Here is a 21,960-nt window from a genome sequence, read left to right as displayed (position 1 = left end):
ACATTTTCAATTTGAAAAACCTTCTGATCGCCTGCCTTAAAGTGGGCTCTTTTTTCATTGTCATGCACTTTTAAACAATAAAAGACACATGTACCTGTGGGGACATCATCATCTTCATTAATTTAGCCCAGTATCACTAATGTACATGTACATTATCAAACCTCATAGAATTCCAGTGAGCAATAAGTTGTAATGTTCAAATGAATTAAAATAATATAAAATTTGATTAAAAGAAAATATGAAACTGGAATGAAAAAATAAGTAATAATTACATAAGCAGTAAACGAGTAGCAATATGATCATGGAAGCTCCCTGCAGTTAGAAATTGATAAAGTGTAATTATTTATTTCTCACCTCTATCAATCCAGGACTAGCAGCTGTTATCATGTAGCACTTTGAAATTCTGCTATAAGCTGAATGCTAAATGCAAGTAGCTAATTAAACAGTCCTCTTGGAAAACTTCAAGAGCTTCCTATGTTGGAGAGTAAGATTTAACTGATTTTAGTTTATCTACTCTGGGTCTGCACACACATCTCACAATAACATGATGTAGAACCCTGACAACTGATCTTAAGTAAAACTTTGTCTTGAAATGTCCACTGACACTCACTGTTTTGATCTTTGGGTCATTTCTTTTTTCCTTTACTGCTGCGTTGACAGGTCATGTTCCGCATTAGTGTGACTTCAAAGGGCTGTCCGAAAGGAGGCGAACAAGAGACCATTAAGATCAAGCCCCTGGGCTTCACAGAGGAAGTGGAGATTACCCTGCACTTCATCTGTGAATGTGAATGCCACAAGAAAGGCATTAATAACAGTGGACTCTGCCACGGTAACGGGACCTACGAGTGTGGAGCCTGCAAGTAAGTCTGTCAACTTGCACTTAACACATCAAACAGAAAAAATAGCCTCATATTCAGCCTTTAGGTTTCTGTTTTAGTGTTAAATGAACCCTTCAGAATGCCGACCTGTCCCTCTGTCTCAGGTGTTATGAAGGGCGAGTGGGCAGAAAGTGCGAATGCAGCAGTAACGACGTTGCCACGGAGGACATGGACCGGACCTGCCGCAAAGACAACGGCACGGACATCTGCAGCAACAACGGAGAATGCGTGTGCGGCACATGCGAGTGCAAGAAGAGAGACAACCCTGAGGAGAGGTACAGCGGACAGTACTGCGGGTGCGACAACTTCAACTGTGACCGCTCTGGAAACAAACTGTGTGGAGGTGAGTGTGTCAGTACAACAGAGAAGGCTTTACATAGAGCGGTAAAGGCTGTTTAAAGGAACTAGGATGATGTTTTATCAAGTTAATTAAAGTAAATTAAGTGAATTAAAGCTTTCATGCTTATTTTTTCCCTTAGGGCATGGTCGCTGTGAGTGCAGAGTGTGTGTCTGTGACCCCATGTGGACCGGCAGCGCCTGTGACTGCTCTCTGGACAACAGCACATGCATGGCCAGCAACAAGCAGATCTGTAACGGCAGGGGAACGTGTGAATGTGGCACCTGTAAGTGCACTGACCCCAAATTCCAGGGTCCCACTTGTGAGACCTGCCCTACCTGCCCAGGAGTCTGTACTGAACACAAGTAAGTCTGGAAGGATGAGGTGTCAATGTGCATATATGATGGGAAAGTTATGGCTGGCTAAAAGTGATCCTCCTCTCTATACTGGCCAGGGGGTGATACCTCTCATTGGGCAGCTAAAATGGAGGGGAAGATATTAAATGATATGAGGCTTCAGAATTCAGAATTTACCCAATTGGTAAAATTATGTCTTTCATTTAAAAAAATTGTTTCCCTGGACACTGATTCCTCCTGGCCCAGAGGGATATTTTCCTGCAGTCATATGAACGGTCGGTTTGTTGCCAGGACACAATACCAGTAATAAAAGCTACACATGACTGCCAGGTTTGGCTAATTCTGGACAGCTGGAGCCTCATATTAGCTTTGACTGAACTTTAGAATGTATTTTTACAGAACTAGGACTGTGGAGTATGTCCCCTCATCTCTTATGGTGTCATCATCCATACGATGGTATCACTTCAAGGTCATTATTGATGCTTTCAACAAACACATGACATTTTACAGTTGTTCTATTATTAGAATATATAGCCTCTTTACTATTATCAATTCGTATGACATGTGATTTTAAAGACACAATGAACACAAGAGAAAGAAAGAAAGAAAGAAGGAAAGGGGGGTGTCGATTTTCCTAAAGTTCATCTGATGCATACAATCTCTAATCCATACATTCAGAGTTGGAGGATTTCCATCTTAACAGTACAAGTGTCCTGGCCTGGAGATTAGCAAAGAATATCATGCTTTTGTTGCACTGGTTGAGACACAGAGATCCTGCTGTACTGTGTCAACCATTCTGTTAAGGCATATGTGGTTGTATGGATTGTGGGTGTGTACAATTTATCTATAAAGACCAAGACCGTAAAAATCCTAATGATTGCACACAACTAGACACAAGTGAGACAGCAGATTAAATCAGTCAGTGCCCATAATGAGCAATAAGTCTGTTCCCTCCAGAGAGTGTATCCAGTGCCGGGCGTTCGGCACAGGTGAGAAGAAGGAGACATGCGAGCGAGACTGCAGCTACTTCAACCTGATTAAAGTGAAGGACAGAGACAAGCTGCCCCAGCCCAATGACGCGTCCTACCCCGTGATGCACTGCAAGGAGAGGGACGCCAACGACTGCTGGTTCTACTACACCTACGCTGTCAACAACAACACCGATAAGGAGGTCCATGTGGTCGACTCTCTGGGTAGGCAGAAAGCCGGGGCTGAACCAGGGTGTGGAGGGTTCCTGTTACAGAGGAAGCTAATTACAGGGGTTGTGGTGCTTGGGTTGTAAAAATAGATCATTTGTTTATTCATGGACAGCCGTGTGATGCTATGTTTTTGCCAATGGTATTGTTATTTTTGCACTGTTGATTTAAAATGCCTAAACACACTGCTGTGTTGTCCAGACTGCCCCGCCGGTCCTGACATCATCCCGATCGTGGCGGGTGTGGTAGCCGGCATCGTCCTGATTGGCTTAGCCCTGCTGCTCATCTGGAAGCTGCTGATGATCATTCATGACAGGAGAGAGTTCGCCAAGTTTGAGAAGGAGAAGATGAACGCCAAATGGGATACGGTGAGTGCCTGGAACCATAACCCGCTCGGTGAAAGATGAGCCCGATAAATATTTTTGATTTTTGGCTGAGGTCTTTGTTTGAATCATTTAAATGCGGAAAGCAGGTGTTGTTTGGCCGAACCTGCAAAGCCAGTCGGCGTCAGGGAATTAACTAGTGAGGATCAGATGTTGTTCCTAGCAGCAGATGAGATTCACAGACTTGTTGATATGATTACGAAGCGTCTCACTGGCATTCTGTGCCGTCTGTCAGCAGCGGGAACAGAATGAATTTGTTGCTTTTGAATGACGCTCAGAATAAAAGGGGAAAATGTCTGAAACCCTCTGGACTTTTTTGGGAATGTTATTCAGAGCTGGATTTTTTCTGAGGAGTGGCCACAGCTCCTCCCCTCCATACTTCCTCCCCACTGTAGCATCCTCCAGCCAACATCAATATGACAGAAAGCTTCATGTCAGCAGGACCTGGTGTGCTGTAATGTGCCTCCACCTAGTGGTGGAACTGTGTCATACCCTCGGTGTATGTGGGCATGGTGATGCAGATGTTTCTGATCACTGCGCATGTTGGATTCTTTCTTATTACCATGGGCAGGGCAGTCTGCGGCTCCTGCTCCATTTAATTTTGAGAAATTATAAGCTGTTTTTAAAAATCAGACGAACCAGGGGTGGCTGACAAGATAACAGGGCGAAGCAACCGTAAGGGATTTCACCCTCCATGGACTCCTTTCTCTCCTCACTTACTGCTGCAACCATCCCTTCTTCATCTTTAGCCTCGGTGGAAATATTGTTATTAGTGAATTTAAATAAATATAGATTACATTAGGATTTCAGACGTTTGGGGCGAGTTGACCCTTGTTTAATTAAGTGCAGCAATGATTCTTTATCTCTTATCAGAAAAGTTGAGTATATCTATATCTACAGTTTTTCACAGAGCAGAGATTATATAACAAGTTATACTTCAAACTTTCTGCAACAGTGTACGGTCTCCATGAATGGATTACAAAGATGGAACAGACCAAAACATTCATGGGATCCTAAAACCACAGCTTCTGTTTGAATTGATTGTTATTACCGAGCTCATTCATGAGGAGCAATGTCCCAATCAGGTTACTTACTTACCATTTCATATTCATTTTTCTTCATATTCCTCTTCATGAGCAACAGCAGCTACTTTGGTTTCTGTAACAGTGGAAATGAGTTGAGCATTTTTGGATATATTTGACAAATATATTTACTACTGCCTAACAAAATATATAATATAACCTGCATATATGGTTTTCTCGGTTCATATGTTTTATATTTACACATTGTATTTTATCTGTGGAGAACCTTTCAGCAGAACTCGAGTATTCAGTTTATAGGACATTATACAGATCCACAGTCAGGATAGAAAATGTGGGGTGGGCCTTAACATGAGCTCTTTTGTCATGTAATCTGTCCATGAGCTCCCAATTGGAAAAGATAATAATTATGAAGTCCAGGAGAGGGCATAAAGATCCACATTTCAATAACTTGATCCTGAATAAATATCTTTCTGAACAAAGCTAAACAAAGAATTTCTTCTTTTCAAGATTAAACATTTTAAAGCAAATAAGTAGTCAAATTCATACCACCTGTGTAAGGTTGAGCATACCAGAAGTGATGAAACTAATGAGGATAAATTGATTTAAATCTTCTATTGGGAGACTTGCACTGTTCCATAGATCATACTATTTTCTATTTATTTTATCCTCGTCTCTTTTCCACTGTTACTCACATCTTCTTGCCTCTACCATTCCAACTTTGTGCTTTATTTTTCCTTTTATTCTTTTTATCTGTGCTGTTGTACTTTTTCCCCGCTCAACTCTATATTCTGTCCTCATCCTCTGCCTGTAGCAAGAGAACCCCATTTACAAGAGTCCTATCAATCAGTTCCAGAACCCGAGCTATGGACGTAAAGCTGCTGCCCTTTGAGTTTGTATTTCTTTTCCTTTCCACCTGATTTCCCTGCATGGACTGTTTCTGTCTGCACTTCCTTGCTTTCACACAGTCTCAGGGTTGTTTTTTTTTAACATTCTCTTTATTGTACACGTGTCTTAAGTAGAAAATAAGAACAGTAATGTTGCCTTTATAGTTGGAAAAAACTGCATGAGTGTGCACAAAACATGTTCAATGTTTGAAGATATAAAACTTCCTCAGGCTACAATTACAAAAACCCTTTCTGATAAGTGATATAATTTAAAGACATTAGGCAAGATTTGTACAGGTGAGTATTTGGTGTATGTTTTAACACAAAGGCATGACTGTGTGCGGAGTGTGATCTAAATGAATGATGGCAAATTATTAGTAAACATAAAATGTTCTATTTGTGTGTTTAATGATGACCCTGTGTTTTTCCCTGTGTGGTTTGGTGAGTTTTACAGAAAATGCCATGAAAATGCCATGAACTAATAAAGCTATCTTATATTTTGAGTACAGTGTTGTAACTGATCCTTTTCATGTTTGTTTCCAGGGTGAAAATCCCATCTACAAAAGTGCTGTCACGACTGTGGTCAACCCCAAATATGAGGGAAAATGAAAATGGCGTCATAGTATTCAATGAACTCTTTTATTGAGTATTTTAAATCTGCAGTATTCAGTTTGTTTGTGTTCTGAGCAGAACTTGTGTCACTTCTTCTTGTCACCTTATCATTTATAATGTACCATTCAGCCACTGCATCTGTATTTTTACTAACACTTTATCTACATTGGTTTGTATTTGATGTGTACAGTAAACAATGTGTATATACTTTAAAGCTGCAACGCTGCAGAGGTGGATGATATGATGGTTGTGTGTTTTTCCTGCCACAGGACTGGTATGGGCAGACGATTTAGCTTTTTTTTAACAATACAGTGACAATACAAAACAGTATATGTACAAGAACTCCTCAGCTCCTGTCAGTTAGTCTCTGTCTGTTGTCTTTCTCTGTGCACTGACTTCCTGTGTGTTTCTGTGTGTTCAAGACAAGACCTTGGTTTCATATGTAAGTTGTCAGCCATAGCAGCACATTATGTCAATGTGTGTGTGTGTGTGTGTGTGTGTGTGTGTGTGTGTGTGTGTGTGTATATATAGAAAACGACTACAACAGGCAATATTCATATATATATACATATATATATATATACAGATCAGACAATTGCATTGAATCATAATAAATTCTGCAGTAGCGAATTGTTGTAAATGTAGTTTTAAACTGCAGATGAGAAACATCCAATGTTTGAAGGTTTGTTGCGCTCTTATCGAGTTCTGTTGTCTGTCTTGAAAGACTAAATACACAAGATGAATATCAATATCAACTATTGTTATTTGTATTGTTGATATACTATCACAAAGGGATTGTATACCACTTGGTGAAATTATAAAATTGTGGCGACGTTGAACAATCAAAGGATTTTGTAAAGTTATGATACAAGTTGCAATTAACGAATGAAGTATTCTTTTATTTGCTAACCGCAGTAATTAGCCACTCTCAGGTCCCCTCCTGTGTTCTTGTCTAGTATGCCAAAAATATGTTTTCTGTCCGCTCGTCCGGTGAACTGGTGAACTCATTTGTGTTGGTCAATTTTATTAGTTATGTTTCTGAAATTGTAAGCATTAATCTCGACTATTTGTTCAGATGTCACATGAATCCCCTCTGAAATGCTTTTACACCCAAATGCCTCTGATGTACAGCCCACAGGCTTTTACAGTATTCTTTTCAAAGTGCCTTTTATTTCAATACCACGTTCTCTCTCTGTGCTGTTAATGAGTTATTTATTAAAATAAAGTACAAAAGCTGTGTGCCTTTTTCTGTATAGCTAAAATATAATTGTATTCTGAAAATGTACTTGTATATGTATTTTTTTGGGACCTATTTTCAGGTGTGGATCTCCAATTTTTCAACCAATATTTATTCAGGGCCTGAGGGTTGAGCTGTGCTGTCCACATCCTGTTCAAAGGAGGATGCCTGGTGGCACTTAAGACATACATCAGCCATTTCATACTTCTGTAACAAAATACATAGAAAATATGTTTGTATCAGAAAAGCCTGGGCTCGACGCCACACTTGTCCTTTTGAGTAAGTATTTAATATTTGTTTTCAAATATAATCTTAACAAGACACAAGTAATAATAGTCACACAAATCCTTATTTACTGTCATTATGTAACAGTTGTTGATAACAATTATAACTTATATGTGCTAGAATAAATAAAAGGCATTTAACAGTGCTTATAATTGTTTTACATAGATAATAAACGAAGACAGTTCAAATGAGGTTTTCAATTAAAGCACCTAAATTAAAAGAGGCATTCCTCAAGTGAAGGAATAAATAGGTGAATAGATAAATAAATAGGGAAAATTAAATGAATAAGTAAGCTAATAATCAGGGAAACTACAAAAATACATAATTAAAAAACTTATTTTACAGAATGCGTTTTAAATCGAGCAATGGCAGTCAGTATATGTACTGCACAGATATTATGTAACAGAGGTCAAAACACACATTTGACTTAAACAATCATGTGTGATATTAAACTTAAATGTAACTTTCTACATAGTGTCTGTTTTGTTATGTCCTCATAATGCACAGTCTATGGTTATGTAATCACAATAAACAAAAGTATAAAGTCAACCGGAAGTTCCAGCAGGTCACACCGGAAATGGTTGGAGTGAGGCGTCTTTACGAAGACGAACCATCTCTGTCTGAGAAGCTGTAAACAAGACACACGCAGACACGTCGTTTAAAAACCGGCTCGTAGCTGATTACCGAGGGTGACACGGCTCAGCGTGAACACACGATGGAGGACGACATCGTGACGACGCTGAAGATACTGATTATAGGAGAAAGTGGCGTTGGGAAGTCCAGGTAACATCAAGTTATCTCCCGAGAAAAACGATGGCGTGGCTCTGTGGTAACGTCAGCTAGCTGCTGGGGCTAGCTTAGCAGCTAGATACAAACAATGCGATGTTCCGGGGTTCCACAGCGTTTGGAAACTATGTAGAACACTGAGCTGTGTTTGTGCTCTCTGTTTAAATAGATAACAGCTCACAGTGTTTGGTTGTTTTAAGCTTACATAAGGCTAACATTGTGTTAGCTTTCAAGCTAGCCTCAGGTCCTGTACGTGACATCATCTTCGCAGACACATGACATAGATATGAGCCACCTCGGATATGATGCATAGTCAGATTCATTGTTAAGTTATAGATAATTGGCTTTTCCCTGTATTTAATTTGACTTTATTTGTAGCAGTAGCATCTTCAAGATTGAAATGCCTCACATCATTATTAACAGCAGATCTCTGCTCGGGTTTGCTCATTTTAAATCTGCCCTCTGAGTTTTTTTTTAAACCACACAGTTGATTTAGCGATTAAATTCTAATCACAGATCGTCGTTAGCCACCGCAAATCAGCTTATTATTCAGAGCAGACTACACAGCAGGATTTTCTTTTAGTAACATTAGTCTGGCAGTTTATTCAGCGCAGTGTGCCAACAGGGAGCTCGCTCAGGTCTTCTGGTCTCCATGACTGTGGTCCAGACTGCATGAAAGAATCCGGATAGCCAGCCCGAGCCATCAACCATCACATTGCAAACTATGGTGTTGAGTGCACACAGCATGCCTTCCAGAGCCATAGCATGCTACATAGATAATGAGCTGCTCAGGGCTGATGTAAGCCTTCTGACAAGTGATCTTAAAAGTAAAGAAAATCCTCTGTCAGTGCAGACTCAACATAACAAGCTGTTATCACAGATCTCCAGGACCACGATCTGTAGCATGATCAGCAAGTGGTTGACAATAAAAAGGGAAATGGGAATATCTTTATTTTTGGATGAGCCACGCATTAGCCCAGAAGGTTGTAAATAATCTCAAGTGTTTGTTCTAAATCATGCTGTTTAGATCCCAGTGGTGGTAGCAATCAAAACAACGCAGACAGTTTGTTCTTCCTGTATTAATGTTGTTGGGCTTTTTTTCCTTTTTGTTTTCTCTTACATTTTATTCACTTGTGCTGCTAGTTTTCTTACTGTGATGACAGATCTGGAGTGAAGGGGACCGAGTTTATGTCAACACTATAACATAGACCTGTCCGGCTGTACTGTACGCTTCCTGCTTGAGCGATATTCAGGCCAAGGGCAGTGTTTCCAGAGAGCAATTTTGTTTTATTATTAAATAGGATTTTGCTAAACTAAATTAGACTATGATTAGTTTCAAATTTCATTGTTTGAATCCCTCTGAACCAGTTATGCTATTGTCAAAAAGGCAGAGCCCGGCCTCCCTATACGCTCATTACGCGTGTTGCATAGAGTCCTGCAATTTAAGCAAGGCCCTAAAGGCCCTAAAGGCTAGGCTCTGTAAAAAGGAACTGACTTTTGAATAGCATACCGATATTTAAATAGTTTCTCTGCGATCTATAGAGATCTTCTAATCAACAAAGAGAGGTTTGCCTGGCAAAGAATACACACATGTTTCATTTTACCTGAACAAATGACTTCTACAGACTATATTCATATCTTCCCTGTCTGCAAGCACGGCTCATTGGCTGCATGGAACTTAAATATGAAACACTTCTTGCATCCTTCCTGATGACCCATTCGGAGAAAATACGAAAATTATGTTCGGGTCAAAGGAAAAGAGTGAGCTTATCCCCATCATCAGTGCTGTGATTCAGCCATTTGCACTTGATTAGTCATAGTTGAGGAATGAACCCTGTCCTGCTGACTGCAATCTAGCAGTGATGTCATCCAAACCTTGTGTGTGTAATGCCAGTGATGGACGAAGTGATCAATAGAAAGAGATACAGAATTAGATAAGTCTGGAGCCTCAGGATATGTTGGGTGAGCCAGGCAAATGAAAACATGATGACAGACCAAAAGCTTTGCTCACCCTTTGTTGAATAGAATTACTGAAAAATGCCATCCAGCTGTTGTTTGTTGATGAATAATGAGTCTTAATGCTCTTATTTCCTTCTTCCTGTCAACAGTCTCCTCTTAAGATTCACAGATGACATGTTTGATCCAGAACAGTCAGCCACGATAGGTGAGTAACACCAGAGAAAAATGAAAATAATGTTTGATGGTGGCAACTGCACGACAGTCATCGGCCACAATCTTTAACTGCAATAAACACACAGCCAAGGTTGAGGTTGTACTTTGCACTGGTGTTGAACTGGTTTGAAGAGTTATTTGTAATATTTTCCGTCCTCCATTTGAGCTGCTTTCAGACATGCACTGAACTCTTCAGATCCTCCTTAATTTTCTCCAGAGGAGGTGCATGTGTGAATGTAAAAGTCAGAGTGAGAGGCTCTGGATTATCTGCAGATTTTCTCCAACTGGCCCCCTAGTATAAGGCTGCAGAAAGTCCTGGAGCATCCGATGTGAGCGCAGAGCAGGGGATCCCCCGCTGGATTCACCGCGAGCAAGTTGGGGGGGTTGATGACTATTTCAACGCGCCAACAGTAGGGCTGGGCAATTCACCGAAATGTATCAAAACCAACATTTATAACCTCTAATCGACATAACAATGCGAGCATTCATAAACTTTGGGGTTTCGGCTGCGTTCCGTGCGACATCACCCTGTTGCATGGCCTTTCTCCTCACTCCCCCCCGCTGACCTGCCCTCACATTAAAAGTGAACACATTACAAGTTTGGTAGAACACCAGCATTCCGGTGGCTCTAACCAGGCAAAATAGAAGAGAAAGTTCTCAATGTCAGAATGTCTGAAGATTTCGAAAGTGTGAAACAATGCATCGAGTCTGGAGAAATGGTGAACTTGGTGGAACAAAATGTTTTTTCAAGTCGATTTTTAATTCTGGTGGATCTGCAAATGACAGCTTCGTTTAATGGTATGAATCTTTCAATGCGTTTAAGAGACACCTGCTATAAGTGGTTTTAGGGCTACCTACTTTAATAGGTTTATTTTCATGAAAGCATATAACAACTCAAGGTTTGTCATCCTGTTTTGATAAGTTTGGATATTCAATTATTTTTTTCTTTTTGAAAAACTAGTTGCTCATAGCACTGTCTTTGTTAATACAATTGTTTGAAACAGTAAAAACACATTTTCTTCAAGGTCACAGCATGAATGGCTTCTGTGTTACTTTGCCAGCTGTGACTCTTTCCAAACAGATGTCTTCATTGGACATAAACTTTCCCTCACTGACTAGAAACAAAAATCACTTTTAATTCAGTCACTCCATCTTAATTCAAGTGTTTTCATCGTCATCATACAAAGCCCTTTATATGAGGTTGCTTTTCTCCCTGTGGGTAGAGTTTTCACAGTAAATCATCCCATTTCATATTGGATTGAGAAACTACTTAAGCAGAATGTAATCACTATAATACCCAGTCATCATTTGGTGTTAATGAAACTGAAGATGAGCAGCAGAAAGATGAGCAGCTGTCATGGCGCTTGTATTGAAAATTAACTTCTGGGTACACTTGCAGGGGAGGTCATCTGCTGACATCAGCACTAATTGTTTTGAATATGATATGATTGTGCTGTTGTCACTGCATTTACAAGATACGACAAAGGGCTGTTCCGAGGTCCACTGTGAACGACTTGGCCTGCAGGGATCAGCCCGGCCTTGACTTGTAGTGGTCGTGGCATCTTGTTGTATTGTGATATTACAAACAGATGCTTGAGTGTACGCTCTCTCTCTGGGAACGGCCGGTCTGAATTTGTAGTAAATTAGCATAAGCAGGAGATCTACTGGTCCAGGTTCAGGGAAATGTTTAGTGTAAACTCCTCTCCATGTGCATCTGGCAACAGTATCTGAGCAACCCTGCAGGACCTGAGGGGGGAGCAAGTTGTTGTGATTGACTGTGTGAACAGACGTGTGTGTGTGTGTGTGTGGGACACACCGTGTGTCATATATCCCCGCCTTGTCTCTGTGTCCCTTCTTTGGCTCTGGGCTGAACTTCTCCCCCCCCGTCCCAGATGTAAAAACAAGCCCATCACAAGTGTACATTTCCCTGGTAAATCTGTCACTGGATGCTAAAACTCTGGCCCATTTGTCATCCAGACACTGCACGCTCTGCACACCCAGACACTGCACAAAGGCAATCGAGGAGATTTACTTGTTGAGGGGAAAGGGGACAGCATTGTTATTTTCATGTAAATGTCTGTTCCTCTGGGACCTGGCAGGGATTTTAGGGTTGAATCATTGCTGTCTGAGCCATTTCACAGGTGGTGGATTTTTGTTTTTTCATTTTTTCATACAGACCTGTATTGATTTCGTTCTAGGACATTAAACCACACCATCCGCTCATGGTTTATATGAATACAAAGTCACACCATAATTTAAATACAGAACATGGGATGGGCATAATGCCAGTCTCAAAAGCTGGGGTTAACAGAAGTTCAGCGAGTGTGGTGCGTGTGTTTTGACAATTCATCATTGATAATCACAGTCTGTCGCCATTGTAATATTCTTGGCAGTAATTTGCTGAACCTGTAAGAGTCATCATATTGGTAGTGAGGCAGGATGAGGTAATCATGAAGGTATGACTGATCGACTCTCCTCTCATTGTCTAGGTGTTGACTTTAAAGTGAAGACCATTTCTGTGGACGGCAACAAGGCAAAGTTGGCCATATGGGTAAGTGACAGACGTACTTCAATAACAGCAACCATGTGGCTTTTGTCTGTTAAAGAGCAGAGATTCATTTTTAAAGCTCCTCCATGGCTGCGGTCAGGCTATTCTCTCCATTCCCCAGTAGATGGCGCTTTTGTAACACCATCTCTGCCTCCATGCTCCGTCAGGGACTCGGAGTCAGAGTCCGACTTGTTGTTTATGTCCGTCTGCCCTGGTTTTCCTTCTGTTTGAGCCACCAGTTATTTTACTGGTGACTGTGTCCAGTTGGGCTGACCTGGTCGTGTTTCGCAGGACACTGCAGGACAGGAGCGCTTCCGAACCCTGACGCCTAGTTACTACCGTGGTGCCCAGGGAGTCATCTTGGGTAAGCTCAGTGTGTGTGCATGTGTGTGTACAGGGGGATTGTCGCCCTCTTTACTCCAGAGTCGGACTGCTGGTTGTAAAAAGAGTGATGTCTTTCCATCCTGTGACCCACACACACGCACACCCTCCTGCCTGTCTCTCTGGAAGTTAGTTTATACCCTCCTCATATGGACATGCATGTACAGCATGAATACTCACACACAGGAACTTTAGTTCAACCTCTTAAACAGACTTCCTCCACAACCTGCGGTTTCTGACCATTCTAATGACATATATAGAAACAGAAGGTGCCTTGCTATGGAACTGGGATTGTTAGAGCTCCCCATGTGATGCTGTGTGAAAACTTCCATCCCTTCGGTTTTATTAACCATCTGTTTTTAGTTAACACTCTATTATTGTAGTTTTATTTTATTTTTTTGCTCAATCAGGTTTTGCTTGTTTTTCAAAAGTTGAAATAACTTGAGTTAAACTTAACAAAGTCTCTGCTTTTCAGTTAAAATAACAGGAAAACATAATTTAAAATTCAAGGTCTGTTAGATTTAATAACTCATGAAGAAAATGTTGTTTAAATGTGATGCATTCTCCATGTAAACGCCTACATAATTCCATTAGATAAACAGCACCACATTAATGCTCATAACATTCCCAATCTGCCGTATTGTTCTGTTGCTCTATCAAGTATTTAAAGATTAAATAAAGTCCTTTCCTTATGACCTAGAGCGTGGTCAACTTGTCATGAGAATGTACGTGTGTATATGAATGACTTCACTCTGAGCATGTCTCCTTCACAGTGTATGATGTCACACGACGAGAAACCTTTACCAAGCTCGATAACTGGCTCAACGAACTGGAGACGTACTGTACAAGGAATGACCTCGTGAAAATGCTTGTTGGAAACAAAATTGATAAGGTGAGTGGGTTTGTGAATAGATGAGCATCAAGTGTCTGTGTTCCTGCTCTGTCTCACAAGGTTGTTTGATTAGATATCAGCAGCTCATCAAGACTTTTGAATTCATCTTCAGTACTTTTTGTATCATGAGATGGAAAAACAATTGATATTTGCTGACGTTGTACAAACATACAGACGGGTCACAAATTTAAGAAAAACATGATCAAGTGTCATTGTAAGGTCTGAAGACAGCGTGCCATTAGAACAGCTTCAACAGCTTCCCTGGCATTGACCCTACAAGTCTCTGGACGAGGGCTTAGTGATATAGTGGAAAATTATATAAAGCAAAAAATAATCATCTGTAATTATCACAAAAAGTTCAAGGACTGATTTTGGCTCCTGAGTAACGGTTCTCGCTTTTAATTTGTCTTTATGGGCAGAAAATGAAACTGACACACTTCATAAAAACATTTTACAAATCTGATGTAGATAAATTATGTGTAAGCTTACACCTTGCATAAGCATTATATCGATATATATTAGACTTTTGTCATGTTGCTATTGATGAAACTTATATTACAATATTAATTGATATTGTTTTATTGCCCAGCCCTATTATGGACTTGACTAGAACCACTAGGACCACAGATATTCCAAAATTTGGTGTTTTGATGATGGTGGCGATCAGTGTCAGTCCAAACTCTCCCACAGCTGTTGATTGGGTTGAAATCTGGTGACTGCAGAGGCCATATCATATGAGTGACCTCATTTATATTTTCATCAAACCAAGCTGCGACCCTTAATGCCCTGTAGATGGATGCATTTTCATCCTGGTTCTCCTTATTTTTCAGATTTTTCCTACAGAAATACGAATCTTTAAAAAAACATCAGCTTACACCCATTTGACAAATGACAGAACTAAATGACCATGGCTGATATTTCTGTCAGCTGGTGCTTTACCAGAACACCAGAACCAGTCAGCGGGGATAAAAATGCCCACTAAGTAGAGCATTATGAATTTATTGTGTCCTGTTCTTTGTTTGTGAAAATCACTTTTCCTCTCTGCCCTGCCACAGTAGCTGTCAGCTTCGCCCGGCAGACCTCAAATAAGCCATTACCTCTCTTTTGTTTTAGGAAAACCATGAGCTAGACCGGGCCGAGGGGCTGAAGTTTGCGAGAAAACATTCCATGCTTTTTATAGGTAAGTCAGGAGGATTCCCTGCTCCGCAAAGACCTGCTGGGCATGAGTTACAGCAGACTGTTGCACAGGGGAAGCAGCTTTACAAATAACTCCCATACTTGCTGAGGAATGCTTGCATAGTTCTATTTATAAAACAGGATTCATATATCATCTTCCACGTGTTCTTGTTTTTTCCCCTGTGCATTTACTTTTCGCATTTGTCAGTAAAGGACTATGTAGAAGAGTTGAAATGACACTTTTATCTCCAGTAAGTGCTGAAGAATGTCGTTTTAAAAAACGTGTGGTGAAATGGAAAGATTTCAATCTCCTCTGTCAAAGGCACTTCTTTATATATTGTGTGTGGCTTTCTAAATGCGATTTATGTCCTTATTCTCTGGTAGTAACTATTATGTGTCTGGATATAATCATACTGTGGAGCTTGTGTTGACTATATCCCCTAAATTAGTGTCTGGAGGTGACAGTTATTGTTGAGACATTTTCCTTCCACCACCAGATGATGACATCAAGATGCAGACATTAACAGTTGTTGTATCTGTATCTCATCTTCTCTTCTCCACCATTTCCATTCTCCACACGCCCATTTCTCATTTTTCCCGCCCTGGTTATTTTTTCTTGTCTCACTACTTTTTCTCTGTCTGCTCCTGCCACTCCACTTCTCCCCCTCCTCCTTATACTCTGTGCTTCCAGAGGCAAGTGCAAAGACCAGGGACGGTGTTCAGTGTGCATTTGAAGAGCTGGTGGAGAAGATCATCCAGACTCCCGGCCTGTGGCAGAGCGAGATCCACGGCCGAGGAGTGCAGCTCACCGACGAGGACGCAGGAGGTGGAACCTGCGGCGGCTACTGCTCCCTAGTCTAGACAGCACATACATAAAGAACACAAACACATTCTCTCTCTCTCTCTCTCTCTCTCTCTCTCTCTCTCTCTCTCTCTCTCTCTCTCTCTCTCTCTCTCTCTCTCTCTCTCTCTCTCTCTCTCTCACACACACGTGTGTGTGAATACAACACTCTGAACAATAACATAAACACACACTTGAAAGAACACTCTTCTTCCCGCTGTGTGCTGCCCTGAGTTGAGCTCCCTGCTCTGACATGAAGGCAGTGGAGGTCTGACTGTCTCTGCTCCGCTGAGCTCAGGGTCGACCGTCCACACACTCTACCTGTGTCCACACAGACACTACTTTTTGCACACTTTCTAATAACAATGCTGCGCTAAAAATGCAATATGCAGCTCAGCCTTCCTCTCAAAGGAATTGAGTGAGTTGACCCTCCTGTTTTTTTTTTTTTTGCGTTACAATTTTGTGCAGTTTAAAGACCTCGGTCAAAATTACAAATACTTTTCAGTTTCTCATTATGCTTTGGGGTTAAATTTAACAGGACACTCGGCTCCAAACGTGTAAACCAAAGTTTGTCAGACAAATGATTTAAATGTCTGAAATGGCATGAGAATAGAAAAAAAACGTTTTTGACCGAGGTTCTTCTCTCGTCTCAGCATGCTTTTTGTTCTCAGAGCATCTTGCCTTAGTAAGCACATCTGTATAAGTGCAGGACTGACCTGACTTTTCTCCAGTGTTTGTCTTTCCTCTGCTCTGTCCTGTGCTTGATCCCAACCCCCTCCCGGCACAGACTCTATGAACTTAATGCTTCGTATAGTGAAACTTATCAAGCCAACCTATCTTGTATTCCATCTCACCACTCTCAGTTGAAAGCTTGGATCAGCTGTCTCTGTTGTCCACACAACTGCCTCATTTCTTCAGAGTATAATAGAGTTACCAAGTGTTGGGAATGACGTTTCGCTGCTTTTATTGACTTGCACTTCAAAACCATTGGTCTGTTTTGAGGAGTGCGTAAATCAAATAGATTGGCACCAGCGAGCGTTCCACTGGGTGCAGAATATGAGGGAACCACTTAAAATTGCACAGCTTTTTTGTAATGAGTTGCTTTAATGGAGTGTGACCGACTGGCACCCCCTCACTCAGACAGATAATATCAGTAATATCACTGGCATTGCAGCAGTCTTTGATATGGATTCCTTTGACTGTACAGGGACAAAGGAAAAGTGTTCAATATTAAACAGGGCAGTGAGTCATGGGGGTGTTTCCACAGAAGTTGGAAAATCAAAGAAAGAGCCATGCGCTCCACATTGCTAATGGATTTCCCAGTACTCCTATCTCTGTGTTTGTATCTGAGCAGCAGTTATAAATGTACTGTACCTCTGATTATGTTTGTGGTATTCGAGTGCTGGTATACAGGCTGGGAAATGTAGTTCAGAGAGTGTAACGGTGCAACAGGGATGGTGAAAAAGACATGGAGAACATGTCTTATCACACATTGGAACTTTTTTTTTAATCTTTTTAATTGCATGGGAAATTCTGTGTGCCATTCTTTTTACGTTTGTTTGTCCAGTGAATGACCTTCAAATGCTGTTTGCTACAAATACCTTAACTTATATTTAGCCGAAAATATAACTTTGCATACAGGTTTACCATTTAGATTTAATGGTACAATAAAATAGGACAAAAACTGAAGTAAGCTTTTACTTATTAAACTGCTATAGCTGTCTTTTTTGTGTTCGGAAACATGTTTAAATATGTAAAGTTATAAATTGTGTGTATTTTAGGAATTTGGTGGGATAATTCCTGTATGAATTGTAAAGCTGAATGTATGCAAGTTTCACAACAAACTGCCCTGTGTATTAAACAAAATAAAAATCTTTTTTAATTCAACATGTATGTGTTATTGCAGAATCTAGGTTTTGCTGTGAAGCCAGAGATGTCTTCAACTTGAATGGGTTCTTTGACTAACAATGAGGGATTTCTCTTTTCTAGTAATTGCTTTAATGTCCAAGTTTTCATAACAGAACTCCGTACCAATAACTCCGTTGCCATGTTGGAAATGTCACTGTTAGGTGATGGGTTTTTCACTCAACGCCCTTCACATTCCTCTGTCCTCAGAATAAAGACTTGTGTTTAAACAGTGTCCGAGGAACCACCAGACCCCAGACGTGTGATCTATCTAAATCATCTTTTTGGCAGACCTCTCAGGAAACACCACCACAGCCATAACTCACACTACCAGTGCTTTAACTGAGATGTGCATAATTCCTGGGCGATTATGAAAGGGTCGGGCCTGGCACCCGGAGCGATGACTCTCCCCTTGTAGCATATCCCTCATCTGTTGCCACAGTCCAAGCAGCCGTCTGGAAATATGTCTCAGTCAAACAACATTGGAGGCATACAGCATAATAATGCCTTCATGTGGTCCAACCATGTGCTGAGCTGTAGCGCTGCTGTTTCCTCATGCCTTCACTGGAAAAACATCAGATATCCAAGGGGCTGAGCTGACAGTTTATATATTTTTTGAGAATAACTTAGAGTTGGTTGCTCCACATTCCTTTTTATTGTCACATCATGATAAGTAGTGCAGTGTGTAGAAGCCTTCCTCTTATCCCTGTTGAGTAATACCCCACTACTGAAAACTCAACAAAGCTTATAACATTACATTGGAAATGTAATTTAATCAAGTTAGATGATTAATTGGAATGTTTTGTAAAATAGTTTCAGATTAATTTTGTACATCAATTAATGCATTAATGTAATTGTTTTGTTTAGCGTAAAAGCACATAGGTACTAATATCTGGATGCTACCATGCCTACAATGACAATGTTTTGCAGGTACAACATTTGCCATGTTCAGAACTACTACTACTATCAATACACCCACAGCCTAAATGATGCCAATGTGATTGAAAGTGATTGCAATATCATTGCAATTCAGGGGACATTATAAACGTCACCAGATGCAATGACAATCGATTCAATAGCTGCCCAGATGATTACCTCATGGTGCAAAGTCAGAGATCACCACCTCGGTGTGCTTCGCTGACCCGTGCTTTATGGCCCATAGGCTTTCATTGTTGCACAGCAACTCGAAAAGACTTCAACGAAGCTAGGCCGTTGTGGAGGTGGCGAGCCTTACTTTCTTTGGCACATTCAGACCTAGTAACATGCCAAACCCCCAGAACCATCTTGTCCTGCTCCACCTTGTTGCCCCAGAAGTCTGAGAGCAGCTCTGCAGGGAGGGTTTGATGGACTGCTTTCTGCCCTGCTGTCTGTTCCGAGCATGCAGCCAGGCGCTAAGCTAACAGAGCAGATCTGGCTCTCGTTAACACAGTCTTGTCTCTCTGCTCTTCCTCCGCCTGCCGTGGCGGCGGGCTGTATGGATTAGCACTCAGATGAGCCCCTCATGAGAGCAGTCATGCTGTCATGTGTTAAAATGTTACGAGACGTCGGGCATCGTTTCATAAGGTGTTGGGTTCCAAGACGTCACTCACTTTGTCAGGCTCGTTCCCGGTTTGCTATCAGGTAATTGTTTTGCCATAGTGACTTTTAAGAGTAAGAAAGAGTGAGAGGATGATTGGAAAGATCATCCTTTGCCACAACCTGAATTCTGTATTGTTTTGAGGAACTAATATGTTCGCCATAAGGTCGGCTTTGTTTCGTTGTAGGGCGGCCAGGTGCAGTCAGCCTTCCTGAAGTTCACTTTAACAGAATTCTTGAACAAGAGTTCAGGGCCTGAAGGTTTTGGGTTTAAATCATTTTATAAACAAGAACAGTCCATTTGTTTTCTTCAGATAACTTTCCTTGTTCTGGACAAAAAGACTCGAAGGCACCTGTAGGTCTGCAGACTGTTTGACTGTTTACGTTCAGAGTTGAGGTAGAGGAAAATACCCCTTTGCTCCTGCACTTTCCTTTCTAGAATCAGCCAAAGTCGAGCTCTGGCCTCTCTTAGGTTACCCTCTGCACACCAGAGGACCGTGAGGTAATGACCGGCATGCCCAGAACTGATGGCTCTGTCACTGCAGGTGGAAACACTTTGATTATGTGAGACCTTGTGTTTACATTGTTGCACCCGTTTACATTTAGACCCTTTGACATTTCATCAAGCAACGGGAGCATCCCGTTTCAGCGCCCTGATCTGTTTTGAGCTGTGTGACCTGCAGTAGGTCTCAGTGTCCTCTGGGTAGGAGAAAAGCCAGTCGACCTCCTTCTTATTGACCACCCAAAGCTCTTACAGGTCCCATCCACACACATTCACACAGCGCTTGTGCTTTGAACACAGCTCTTCACCAACACACACACACGGTCTTGACATGAGGACTAACCCTCCAATGGATGACTCCCTCTACTTTCTGAGATACAGCGCCCAATATCAAATCTTGAATCTTGTGTGGCCTTAAACAAGTATTTGATCTCTAGTTACTCAAAGCAACTCACAGATCAAGAAATTAGGAAGTAAGTGATATGCCAGGGAAGGCCTTGAGAGCAAATAAACTACAAATATGGCCTAATAGAAATAATATATTTAATATTTCAGCTGATGTGACTACATGAATGGTCAGAGTAAAACCATTTAAAGGAAGAAGTCCCATCAGGAAATGCCATGGGTTCTGTCAACACCGAGGCTTAGCCACATCCTCAGAAGCAGCACGCCTGTATGTGTACCCATCAATCACACTGGGCCTCCCATAACTTAATAAGAACAGACAGGAAAACCTCTGCACTTGTTTGGTGTGAACCTCTGGCATTGGATCCATGTAAGTCAATTCAGCTATAACAGGGCTGTAATTGAGTTTCATCATATTTGATACTCTGTCAATCTAATTTAAACCTAAATGATTGTATTGTAACCCACACTTGTTATTTTCAAAAACACGGCACCCTGTGCACAGGCCCTAAAGAAAGCAGAAGAAGGGGACGCCTCACCCTTGAAGAGAAAACTCCTCTCGCCGTGGGGGTTGCTTTCATCCCAGCCTCAGGTTACTGTGGCAATAAGCAAACAGGCTCAGGACAGGCAGGCAGGCAGCAGGGGCACAGCTGCCTTGTAGAAACAAAATAGAAGGATGAGTAATTTCATTCATCATTCCACAACCCATAATTCCCCTTGTCCATGGTGCTCCGGTCCCGTGTGGCATACCTCTGGCCACACACCGATTCTGTGACCGTGTCGTCATCCGGTGTATCAGGACACCAGTCCGGATCTTACTCATGCTACCGCTACAACATGGAAGCAAATACGCATGTACTCAGGCCATCGGCTTCTATAATAAACTAATCACTTTGTATCAACAAGGGTCGGGTGTAAGCTTTCCACATGCGTCAAACATTTTCATGGACTAGACACATGCTTCTACTGCAGAGCTTTGTTCCTCGTGAAAAAAAAATCCACGTTAATAAACTCCCTTTTGGGTGAGATGATTGGCATGTATAGAAACAAATTCATTATTTTGTATAAATAATCTGGCCCCTATGTTGTAATTGCACTGCTTATTTTTCTTTGCCAAGCTGATCTGGATTTTTGGGGGTCGGACCAGATAATTTGTTGTAAACCACCAAGACTAAAAGACTCCCAATTTCACTGTCTTTGAAGAGACAAGGAGGTCTGCAAGGCCGTGGAAGCTGCTTTTTCCACCAGGTCAGACCTGAGCCGTGCAGAGTTTAGGGACGGGGTTCATGGGTTTAACTTTTCGGCATTTTCCTCATGTCTTGTGGGGTCTTGTTGCTTGAGGCGTCAACCTAGTTACAGCTCCCCATCACTGTTTTCTTTCCTGACCATTTTCAGTCCTTTGTGCCTGGGATGTAACCCAAGTTAAGGTTTATTACTGCAAACCACAGGAAACTCAGACTCTCTGATTGTATAGTGGACAATTGAATTTGAAAACACAAAGCCAACCTCTACCTCTCCCACCCTCCCACTAGCAAGCAAAAGTCAAATAAAGCACTCTCCAAGGAA

General features: G+C 41.3%; 2 protein-coding genes and 1 long non-coding RNA gene across 4 annotated transcripts in view; 2 read left to right on the top strand and 1 right to left on the bottom strand.

The window, feature by feature from the left end:
• Positions 1-6,924, top strand: part of itgb1a (integrin, beta 1a) — a 28,267-nt gene extending 21,343 nt beyond the window's left edge. Inside the window, exons 11-16 of the mRNA XM_034571947.1 lie at positions 661-860; positions 983-1,221; positions 1,358-1,580; positions 2,529-2,764; positions 2,969-3,135; positions 5,621-6,924. Of these exons, the coding sequence (XP_034427838.1) occupies positions 661-860; positions 983-1,221; positions 1,358-1,580; positions 2,529-2,764; positions 2,969-3,135; positions 5,621-5,686 (1,131 nt within the window). The 3' untranslated portion in view covers positions 5,687-6,924. The remainder of the gene's footprint in view (positions 1-660; positions 861-982; positions 1,222-1,357; positions 1,581-2,528; positions 2,765-2,968; positions 3,136-5,620) is intronic.
• On the bottom strand, positions 81-17,880 carry LOC117753699. Its single transcript, XR_004612294.1, has 3 exons — positions 16,152-17,880; positions 12,344-12,347; positions 81-94 (listed from the first exon to the last, which is right to left on the bottom strand). It is a non-coding gene; the product is annotated as an uncharacterized LOC117753699 (long non-coding RNA).
• Positions 7,780-21,960, top strand: part of rab18a (RAB18A, member RAS oncogene family) — a 27,751-nt gene continuing 13,570 nt past the window's right edge. The window contains exons 1-8 of one of the 2 annotated variants that reach the window (XM_034571950.1): positions 7,780-7,994; positions 10,106-10,161; positions 12,659-12,720; positions 13,009-13,081; positions 13,872-13,990; positions 15,104-15,170; positions 15,858-16,067; positions 20,300-20,311. In XM_034571950.1, coding sequence (XP_034427841.1) covers positions 7,927-7,994; positions 10,106-10,161; positions 12,659-12,720; positions 13,009-13,081; positions 13,872-13,990; positions 15,104-15,170; positions 15,858-16,027 — 615 coding nt within the window. In that variant the 5' untranslated portion in view covers positions 7,780-7,926 and the 3' untranslated portion in view covers positions 16,028-16,067; positions 20,300-20,311. Of the gene's footprint in view, positions 7,995-10,105; positions 10,162-12,658; positions 12,721-13,008; positions 13,082-13,871; positions 13,991-15,103; positions 15,171-15,857; positions 16,070-20,299; positions 20,312-21,960 lie in introns of those variants that run through there. The other variant, XM_034571949.1, reaches the window with a different exon arrangement.

Source organism: Hippoglossus hippoglossus, chromosome 20 (assembly GCF_009819705.1).
Source record: "Hippoglossus hippoglossus isolate fHipHip1 chromosome 20, fHipHip1.pri, whole genome shotgun sequence".
Taxonomy (NCBI): domain Eukaryota; kingdom Metazoa; phylum Chordata; class Actinopteri; order Pleuronectiformes; family Pleuronectidae; genus Hippoglossus; species Hippoglossus hippoglossus.
Note: the sequence above shows the minus strand (reverse complement) of the source record. Positions and strands in the feature narration are given on the sequence as shown.